Below are 10656 nucleotides of genomic sequence, written 5' to 3' on the forward strand. Positions count from 1 at the left end.
CTGACAATTGTAAATACTTCCACACACATTAGGTTCTCTCCGCACTAGAGGCATGGGTCCAAGGAATCTCGACCCTCCACACATATGCTGTTTGGGGGGAGGACTTTTCTGAACTGGAATAGCAGCTCTTAAGGTGGACTCGTTTCCCCACGTGAACTCTAAAAAACTTTTGTGTTAAACCTCCTTTTGTCTACTTCTTTGGGCTGGTCTGAGTTACTCAGAGAGTAGCAGGCTTGTGCCCTGCACGGGGAGCCGTGTCCTGTGCGAGTTGGGGCCAGTGCCCGAAGGCGCCGGCGGAGGGCGGGCGGCGTGGGTTGAGGCAGGGCGAGCGCCAGTGTGCCGGTACGTCTGTGGGGTGAGCGGCGGGAGCGCGCTCTACTTGGCCTGTGTTTGGTTTGAGACTGCTGGGGGTCGCAGATTCTCTTCGGGTTCGGGCGGAGGGGATGGCGCAGCGAGGGCAGGTAGTCCTCTAGGGACCGGTGGACCGGGCAGCGGCGGCGTGGGACAGCGCTGTGCTGGCGAGACCTGGCAGGCCGGAAGGCGCAGCCGGGCGCGGCCGATGGCCAAGCTGCGCGTGCGGACCCTTTCACAACCCTGCCTTCTGCCCCTGCCAACAAGTCCACCACAGTGTCATTGAGCAAGAGGTGGGCGTGATGGAGAGGGGGAGGCGCAGGGGTTAAATGTGCGGTGGGGCGTCTAGGAGCTTGTGCGCTTCCACAGGCAGGGATATGAAATGTCTTTTGTCTTCAAGACACACCCCACACACGACACACACAGCAGCACAGGAGTGAGATAGATAGATAGATAGACCGTAGAGTAGGAGCGGCGTGATAGATAGATAGATAGATGTGAGAATGGTATCAATGTTCTTGTTTAACTCTCAATAAGCGTTTTTTCCTGACTATTTTTTTTTTAACTTAAAGGGTTGCCAATACTGCCAGACAAACAGAACATTTTGGTTCCAGGAGTAAAATATGTGGTTTCTTTCCATTGGCTCTCAAAAATCCTTCCATATAAATCTGTAGCCAGTCTTTTCCAGTATATAAGCTCAGACAAGCCGACTGTACGCTGTCTGCCGAGCATGAAATGGCAGAAGTACGTAAGCGAGTAAAGTAAACAAGTGGATGGTGAAGAAAGTCGAGCAAGAGTCCGATATTTTTTTTTTATCAGGAGCAATAAACCAGAGCCGAGGAGAGTAAATATTGGACTAAAATTAATGTGTTAATTGTAAAATTAATGTGTTAATTGTGTTAGCAAACAAATGTTTGCTAACACAATTAAAAACATTCAGTTTAGGTTTAGCATCTACTATATTTTAGAGCAACTTTAGAACAACACATTTAGAAAAGTAGGAGGAATGCAGCAGGTGTATGAAGATAAATGATTCTAAGACACATAGATGAAGAAAGGAGAGGAAGCAGCAGAGACAACTGAAAGACAGATGCATGCAGTGCACGCTGTGGGTGGGAGTTGTAGGACCAGGTGGGTGACCGTATTTTTGTTTCCTGTGGAACAATCATATTTCCTGTGTATCTGTGCAAAAAATATGATCTCAGTCAGTGGTTGTGGGTGATATGACCACATTGCACACCTCTTGATCATCTGCATATCTTTATTTCAGACAAAGCCATGAAGGTATTGCTATGCTGCCTGGACAGTAAAGATATGGAAATCCGGTGTATGGGAGCTTCTGCACTTTGGGCGTTGCTTCATAACAATCAGAGGGTACAAACACACACATGCATCCATGCATTGAAACTCTATTTTAGCGCATTTACTGGCTTGTTTAAGTGTTTATTGGTGGTATACGTCAAAATTAAATCCTAGGATGTCTTCATTCTGTCCAATATGAATCAGCTTGAAAGCTTTCTTGTCTTGTCACATATAGAATAGATGATCAACCTTTTTATCTCCTGACTATAAATTGGGTGGGGAAAAAAACCTCTTGGTTTCTGGCTCATCAAAAGAACTCGTCCTAATCTGTCTTTTCTTATTTCCCCTCAAAGGCCAAGACTACTTTGAAGTGTCCCTCTGTTCGACTGAGAATTGAGGAGGCACATACTATCTCTAAGAAGGGTATGCATTTATTCACTTTGATGACAAACGCGTATCAGCACCTGTTATTGCACTGAACATCTGAACATTAGGTTTTGCGTGTCACATTGTTTACCGTTGTGCTGTTTTCTTTCTATAAACCACAGATGCAGAGAACAATCAGGAGCCTATGAGTACCTACCTGCTGAAGTGCCTTGAAAACCTTTCCCAGTTGCTAAATAACTGATTGTATTTATATTGTTTTGTATCATGTTTTATACTTATCTAATATGAATTAATTTTGATATTAAAGTGTCAAGTGGCAAATATTAGCTATACTGTCTTGTGTGATCTGTTTCACTCAAACAAACCACAACTGGCTTTTTTTTCTCACACCATATCACCTTGGGTTAGCTCGGGTTAACCGACAGAACTTATTCAGAGACACTGAAAACCTCGTGTTAACGGTAATATAAATGCTAGCATGCTGATGTTTAACAGGTTTAACGTTTACCTTGTTGCCAAGTTAGCATGCTAACATTTGCTAATTAGCACGAAACACAAAGCACAGCTGCGGTTGTTGAGGTTTCACAGGTCATGATAGATGATGGTGCTGGATTAAAGGTCTGGGAATAAAAGCACTGCTAAATTTCATGGCAATCTGTAGTTGTCAATGTCAACCTCATGGTGGCGCTAGAGAGAACATTGGGGGATTACCAAAGTCAGTAGGATTCATCATCTGGGAGCCATTAATGTCTGCATTAAAATCCTTGTCAATCCATGACATTGTTATTAAGATATTTCAGTTTGGACCAAAGTTGCTGCCAGTATGGCTAAAACCAAATTTAATTTCAATTCAAGACTTGCATCCTTTAATCATGAATGTATGGTGTGAAATGCCAAATTTGCAGTAGCTGAGGGCAAACTCTGTGCAATTTAGAAAACTTCAGTATGGATCCCTCCATGCTGCGTTATGCCATAAGCTTTCCTCCCATTCCCAGCCCTGGAGATAAAGTGCCCCTCTGTGTGGAATGAGCTAACAGTGGGCTACCATGAAGTGTGTCCCAGTAGCTCAAGTGTGCCTCTGTAGCCAGAGAGCTAGCAGGAAGTGCAGCTCGGGTGCCTCTCCACTCGTCTCATCAATGCAGCTTTCATTCTCCCTCAGTGGGGCAAGATGGAAGCTGTACAAAAGGATCACTGGTACTTCGTGGTACTCATCTTTCTTCCTTTTCTTAAAGGTATGGAGTTGATTTATATTTTATGTAAGTTTTTAGAAGAGTTTGTTTTTCATGGATGGTAATGTGTTCATATGACAACACTTTTATTGACAGTGCTGCTTGCATTCACTGTTTGAGTCTAATTTACCTAGATAGTTTTGGTGTGTTAATAATCTTTCATTTATAATCAGTAATTAAAACCAAAAATATTATTATTCCACAGTGTCTTTTTTAGTTAAATTGGTTTGGAAGATGGTACGCAAGCTTGTTATTGTCAGTTTTGCGAGACATTATTATTCTAAACCTGCCAGAGCTCTCCCAGGGGCATCACTGGACTTGAAATCAGTTGTCATTCAGCTCGGATAAAAGGCTTTGAAAACTTGGAAGCTTGATCACCAACTATTGTCAGTTGTGTATATGTGTACTGGCTCAAATTAGCCTAATTACCATTACCCGAGGGATGGCCTCAAAGCTGTGGAATAGCTGTGGTAATCTTCAAGTAGAGGAGACTTAAGGGAAAACACGTGACTTCTTTTCATTGCATAGGTGTTAACATAATTTCTTCTAAGTTTACGATACTGATTCATGTAAAATATTAAAATATAATCAATTATAACCCTTTAAACAATTATTTATTTTTGTATGTAATTTATATTTACTGATTTCATATGTGGATTTCTTAGTTTTCCCCCTTTTTATAGAAGTCACAATTTCTAAATTTTGTCAAGATTCTGATGAATAAAAAGTTGTATAAACAGAAAAACTCTTCTGCAGTTGCTGTTCAGCAGAAAGAAGTTGTTACAGTTCGTCTGGAGGAAGGGATGGTTCTCGAATGTTTGTGCCCCTGGTACGGCAACCTCAGCATGGTGTCCTGGACCAAAATACCAGACAAGGATCCGGTAGCTGTTTTCCATCCGGAGTACGGAGTGGCATTTTCTTACCATTACCGTGAGAGGATAGAGTTCCTGAGGACCACACCTATGGATGGAAGTATTTCCATGAGGAATGTCACACACCGGGATATTGGGCTTTACCACTGCTCTGTTCAGACCTTCCCTCAAGGCCCCTGGACAAGGAACATTCAGGTGGAAGATCTAGGTAAAAGATAATAGGTGGCAATTTTGATCACTGTGCCCTTTGATGAATGACTAAGAATTGGTGTTGGAAATGAAACTTAATACCATTCTTTCATTTCCATCACGCATTTGCTGTAGATTCGTTTCTTTGACGAGCTATTTCCTGCGTTCACAGATGAGCCCCCGGGAGAAGATAACGGCATAGAGCCCCCGACCCCAGAGGTAATCGAGGCGGATACAGAGTTGCTGGCGGAGCGGGACACCAACCTCACCATCACCTGTAACCATGAGCACAATGGCACCATTTACCAGGTCATTTTGGAGAAGATGCCGCATGCCGAGCCCTGGGGCATTATCGGAGTGTGTAAGAAGGTGGAAGGGGGCCTGGTGGGCGAAGATTACAGTGACAGCGGCAGGGTCAGCTGTACAGACAGCCTGGATGTCAGTCTGCACCTGACAGGTGTGGTGCCGGAAGACGGTGGTTTCTACCGCTGTACCTTCAGCACAGATGCAGGGGTGAAGACCACCACGGTGCTGCTCACTGTTCCCCCTCCAGGTACAAAGAAAGACATCACGCAGTAGTTAACATAGGCATATTGTAAATATACGGCCTTATGCCAGGATGATACATCGTTTCTCATACTTATGAATGTAGATGTATCTCAGTTAGTGCAGTGATTAGTGACACATAATGAATACAGCAAAACAAAGCTTGTGATGTTAACAGTTCAGCAGCCCCCTGACTCACTTTTTCTAAAACCACAACATCCTGTGTCAGGTCTCTGAAAATTGTCAATGCTTTAATGTGATGTATCTGTGCGTGAGTCTGAAACATATACTGTATGCTAATCAGCACAAACGCTCAGCACTGCACTGTTCTGCTGAACTGAAACCCACTGCTTACACATTTTTTTTCGTTTTTTTTTTTTCATTATTTCATACCCAGGTGGATTCAGCCTATCCATGTACATGATGTATATTTACATCGGGGCTGGAGCTGCTGGGCTAATTCTACTCATTGCCATCATCATACTAGCGGTGAGGCACAGGTAAGATCCCACGGTGTGTTTCCAACTAACTTTAGCCAACAAAACTAACCTTGACTGTGAAGTATGGGTCTGTCTGTACATTGACACAAACTGCTTGGATCTTTGCAGTTTGAGACAAAGGATTGAGTTACATAATCAAATAGGATATATTTGAGTAAGTACCTTAATATCGACAAAACTAAGAGTCTACGGCCACTCGAGCGGCCCTGCTTTGAACTAAATGCGTCGGCAAGCTAACATTCTCACAATGGTAGCTTACGTGCTGATGTTTAGCAATGTTTACCATCTTAATTTTGCATTCTAGCGTGTTAATATTGGCTAATTAGCAGCAACCATAAAGTACAACTGAGGCTGATGGGAATGTGATTAGTTTTGCAATTATTTGGTCATAAACCAAAGTATTGGACAAATTTAAATGCTGACCTGATGGTAGAGCTAGAGGAAAGTTCCGGCCGTCGACAGAGTTTTAGGATTTATCATCTGGGACCCTCGAAAGTCTGAACAAAGGTTTGTGCCAATCTATCAAGTAGACGTTGAGATATTTCAGTGGATGAGTGAAAACTGACCTCCTCGTGGTGCTGGATGAAAAGTGAGGGCATCACCAAAGTCATTCGGATATCTGTACCAAATATACAGGCAATCCATTCAATAGTTGTCAAGACATTTTACTTGAAAAACAAAAATGTCAGCCTCATGGTGGTGTTAGCGCAGTGGTTCCAAAACCCTTAAAAAAAAAAAAAAGCAACCTTTAAACGAACATTGGTCACAGTATGTCTACTGATGAACCAAAGAGCTTTATGTTTCTTGTTTCATTTGAATAATTGCAAGACACCTAAAAACTTAAGAGTAATTCACAAGAAAGAAAGCGAAGATTAGAGAGAAGTATTTTTTTTTTCTTATTTCAACTCTGACTTATCTTATAACCCTTTGTGGGTGTTTTGAACCCTACTTTTGGAACCACTGCACTAGATGACCAGTCACGGGATCACCAGAGTCATTATGATTCATCCTCTGGGGACCTGACCTTACCCAGCAGCTTGACTTACAATATCACAAAATCACAAGACCACATGAGAATCTGTCTTGCTTCAAGCTACGCCCTTGTGTCCAAACCGTAGTGGTTTGGACCAATCCGCTATAAGGAACTACCAGCAGCTATGGCATGAGCTACAGGCTTTGCCTAACGCTAGGTATGTGTGACGACGTGTGTGAGGAGTGACTGCTCGCTTGAAAACAACAATGGCGGCTGCTAAAGAGGGTTATCGTAGATGCTGCTAGCATCAGTTGTATCTGTACAGTTTTTCTTCATTGAAAGAAGAGCAAAGAACGACACTGATGGATTTTTGCTCTTCTCCCGACTGGCTTCGGTAACAGTTCGACTCTGTTTTATGGTTCGCTGATGTGATTGGTCGAAATTCCCCCATGATAGACGGTGATAGACGGATGGTTCATCCAGTCACCTACCCAAGTATTTTAAGTGCTTTTTCCAAACCGTATCAGCAACTTCCCAGGTGGTTTTGTATAACAAACTATCTGGCACAGTCAGGTCACTGGGGACCATTAATGTCTGGGAAAAAATGTGACTATTCTTGGATTATTGGTGCTTTCAGAAGAAAATATCAAAAAAAGTGAAAGGTGGCAACTGAAATACCTTTCTACAAAAAAAAAAGAGTTGTTTTGTTTACTCTTTTCCAATAATCATCACAGGAAGAAGAACAAGAGAGAGGAGTACAGAGTCAAACTGCACCCATCTCAGAGACAGGTGAGCCTCCCATTATTCATCATCTCCACTCTTGTGTTTGCACTCGACACTTTCACAGCACTCCCTTACCTTCTCTTCAGACATGCACTTCATTATAAAACCGTTACACTTTACCATTAATCTTGTTCGACACAGCACATCCTCTCATCATGTACCTTGATACATTGCACTGCTGCCTTCAAATGAGGTCGTGTTTACCGGGGTTCACAAGAAGAGTCCATGTGCACACTCTCCTCCTGGTGTTCACAGCCACAAAGTGGAAATGCAGGCTCAGGGTTCACGAGTTTGTGTACGTGACTTCCCGTGTCGCGACCACGAACTCGCGAGTTCAATTTGAAGGCATCACGTGTATGTTTGCTGACTTAACTAATGCTGCGTTACAGTAACTGACGGCCTCATGGCTTTTGGGTAATGCATAAGAGCAGCTTGTCAAAGTGTAGCCAAATTGAATTGAAATTGTAAGCATCATTTTACAGTTTTACTTAATATAACTTTATTGAACCAAATGTGCCACCCCCCTTTTTGATGTAATAACAGCTTTGTAATGTAATAATGTCATTTTATGTCATCATAAAAAGCATATTTCAGATTGAGCCCATCTAGAGGGACATTTTATTACTTTTTGCCAAGCTACTGCTCTATCAGTCATTAAATTATCATCTGTCACATGTCCTTGTCTAACACCTCATACACTAATCAAATCTACTGCATATTCACAGCCAAACTTCTATGAGAACATCTCTGTGTGTCCCAAGAAGAAGTCCAAGCAGATAAGAAATTGCCCGGTCTATGCCAACCTACAGTCTGTACAGTCGCACAAAAGCAAATGTCGGCCTCGTGATAAATGAGCGGGCATAAATATGATGTACTGCATAATGTGGATGTGTAGTTTTTATCTGTCGCAGCTGTCAGCGCGCCCTCAGCCTTTCTCGGATTAATGTCTACATGAGCTGAAATAAACGTATATTGACGAATGCTGATCATAATTATTTTATTTGAGCTTTATAATAAGATGCGGGGATCACGCTGACACTCATTAATATTCATACTGGGGGTTTGCAACGAGTTGACAAGCTGGTGCTCATTTAAGTCTCAGGGAGCTGTTTGAGTCGAGCCTCGCTCTCGCTAATTAAATGTAGTATGTACTTCATAATTACTGTTGAGGAAATATTTGTATTGGCCAAAACAATATTTGACAGTAACCGTCATGCACGGAGAGCAGACAAAGGCCTGTATAATCATTCTTTTCACTCCCCTAACCCCCGAGTAAAACGATTGACAAAAGCCTGTGTAATTGCTCTCCTTTTACTTTCATCCCTCCTGGTTTTCATTCAAAGCTTGACAATGGCGTCTAATCATCTAACGGAAAAAGAAAAGCAGTCACTCAGCACTGTACCATCACTTGAGACCGTTCCTTTCCCCCAAAGAGCTCTCCGTCTAGGATGGCTGCATTCTAGTTACAGTGTGCTCTTATTATGAAAGCTAAACTCTAATTAGCTAATCCTGTGCTTTCGTTTATAACTCCTTATACTTTGTCTATCTGCTGTTGATTGACTAAGTTTCCCAAATTATTATTTTTTTAATGATTTCTAAGCTTTCCTGTGTGCTTTTATGAATCAATATTCTAGGTTTTATGTTAGTGCTGTTAAGCTGTTTATTGTTTATGTGTAATCTGATTCATTTATCTCCATAGAAATGGAGGCAGTGGCAGAGGCAGTAATGGATATGCAGGCTATCCTGCTAGGAAACAAGACAAATGTGGACAAGCTTAAAAAAACAAACATGTGGAACAGAAAGGGACAATATACAGTTTGGAAATCTTTGCCTTCATTCTCTCATCTTGGGTGTTCCTGGTTAAATAGTAGACACTGTACATTGGACTGTGATACTGTGTGGGTGATCCGCAATACTGAAACTGATGTGTGTGTGACTGTCAATGGCTCTATGTGTGGTACAAATAAAAACAATGTCATAACCGCAAACTTGTGATTTCCTGTCATGAGGGAGTGCAATAGGGGCATACGGAACCGAAAGAACCACTGAATGTTAACTATTTCTAGGGAAAACTCTAGAAACCCCCCCTGCTGTTAAATGGAAGACCCCGTATCACTGAGTCAGTTCTCGGCTTCATATGGGAATAGTTTGACATTTCGTGAAATATGCTTGTACGCTTTTGCAGCATTAGATGCAAAGACAAAATACTCCTCATGTAGCAAATATGAAGCTACTACTACTAATCTTAGCTTAACACAAAGACTGGAAGGGGGGGGGAAGACAGCTCGCTCGGCTTTGTTTTAAAGGTAAAAGCGCCAAAGCTCGCTAATTAACATACCTAATTTGTTTCATCTTTGCAAAAACCAAAGTGTGAAAAAGATTCCAGTTTGTGGTGTTATGGAGGGTTTTGTGCCAGACTGTCATGGCTGGAAGCAGCAACCTGGAATCTTCTCGTCATGGCGAGGTTGCCATGCAAACGCGAGCCAAGAAATAGTCCAGCACATATCCTCCATAACACACATCATTTTACACTTCTTTTTTTTTCATAACATGTTTTTGGAAACAGTTACCTTCAGGTGCTTGGTAGGTGGATTTTGTTACCTTTGGAAAGGCTCTAGCTTCATACATGAGACTGGCATCTGTCTTACGTAACCCTCGGCAAGAACATAAAGCGCATTTCCCAAAATGTCAAACTATTCGTTTACCTGACTTTTACTTACCTTGCATTCCTCTTGGCATTAAAAAACAATGCTAGTATACGTGGTAGAACATTCAATTTATTACCCTTTTTATCATCAAAAACATTACATATGTACATTTAGTGAAAACTGTAGTCCTACACTCAATGTATTCAAAGTGCTATTAACATATAATCTGACAGAACACAAAACATGGCGGACACAAACAATCATCAGAGTAACAAAAACAGAAATCATGACGACACATACCTACAAACGAGCGAATGGCTACAATAAACAACAAAAATTGCAGAAAATGACAAACACAGTGAACTTGAACGTTCTCCAGTCTTCTCACTTAGTACGGCTCCAATGGTCCAGATGTGGTGGAACTATTATACACTTGAGCTAAGACTCAAGACAACTACAGGGCAGATAGTGGCCAGTCAACAAACTGTCTCCGTGATGCAGACACGTGTAGATGGGCACTTTGTTTGAGGCTCAAATTAATATGAAGGTTGAACTCTTTTTAAATATAATAAATAAAATTAAGGTGACTGACTGCAAAACCTAACACAAATAAGCGCCTGTACTTAAGTTCCACAGTTTCTACACAAAATAAGTGATCAAGTTTGACATTAAAGGACTGCTTTGCTACCTCAAACTGATTGTCATTGGAATCCTTTCAGATTTCAGTCGTTGCTGTGATTTCTAGATTTGAGAGATTCGTGTCTTTTCTTTTAACACAAACATGGAACAGAAGAGCGCAAAACCACTTTAACCACAAATATTTAAAGAGATGAATAAGTGTCTGCTGCTTTGGAAGAGCTCTGGTTGGGTTAAGGT

The 10656-nt window shown here is 41.8% G+C and overlaps 2 protein-coding genes across 4 annotated transcripts in view; both read left to right on the forward strand.

Moving 5' to 3' along the window:
- Positions 1–2350, forward strand: part of rttn (rotatin) — a 31688-nt gene extending 29338 nt beyond the window's left edge. The window contains exons 47-49 of the mRNA XM_035656028.1: positions 1622–1725; positions 2007–2076; positions 2202–2350. Coding sequence (XP_035511921.1) covers positions 1622–1725; positions 2007–2076; positions 2202–2281 — 254 coding nt within the window. The 3' untranslated portion in view covers positions 2282–2350. The remainder of the gene's footprint in view (positions 1–1621; positions 1726–2006; positions 2077–2201) is intronic.
- Positions 2351–3131: 781 nt separating this feature from the next.
- cd226 (CD226 molecule) lies at positions 3132–9111 on the forward strand. 3 transcript variants are annotated; one of them, XM_035657623.1, is made up of 6 exons: positions 3132–3272; positions 4026–4349; positions 4503–4883; positions 5274–5376; positions 7084–7138; positions 7858–9111. In XM_035657623.1, exons 1-6 carry the CDS (start codon positions 3209–3211, stop codon positions 7984–7986), a joined length of 1056 nt encoding a protein of 351 aa, XP_035513516.1. In that variant the 5' UTR covers positions 3132–3208; the 3' UTR covers positions 7987–9111. The 3 variants fall into 3 exon arrangements, with proteins under 3 accessions (XP_035513516.1, XP_035513524.1, XP_035513532.1); XM_035657631.1 differs by having other exon boundaries at positions 8832–9111; XM_035657639.1 differs by lacking the exon at positions 7858–9111 and adding an exon at positions 5485–5530.
- The last annotated feature ends 1545 nt before the right edge of the window (positions 9112–10656 follow it).

The sequence above is a fragment of the Morone saxatilis genome, unplaced genomic scaffold, assembly GCF_004916995.1.
Source record: "Morone saxatilis isolate NCDOM2014 unplaced genomic scaffold, NCSU_SB_2.0 Contig0, whole genome shotgun sequence".
Lineage (NCBI taxonomy): Eukaryota > Metazoa > Chordata > Actinopteri > Moronidae > Morone > Morone saxatilis.

Coding starts and splice junctions, on each gene's coding strand:
- cd226 (XM_035657623.1), top strand. CDS start 3,209: ATGGAAGCTGTACAAAAGGATCACTGGTACTTCGTGGTACTCATCTTT. Junction 4,350..4,502: donor CATTCAGGTGGAAGATCTAG/GTAAAAGATAAT, acceptor CTGCGTTCACAG/ATGAGCCCCCGGGAGAAGAT. Junction 5,377..7,083: donor ATACTAGCGGTGAGGCACAG/GTAAGATCCCAC, acceptor TAATCATCACAG/GAAGAAGAACAAGAGAGAGG.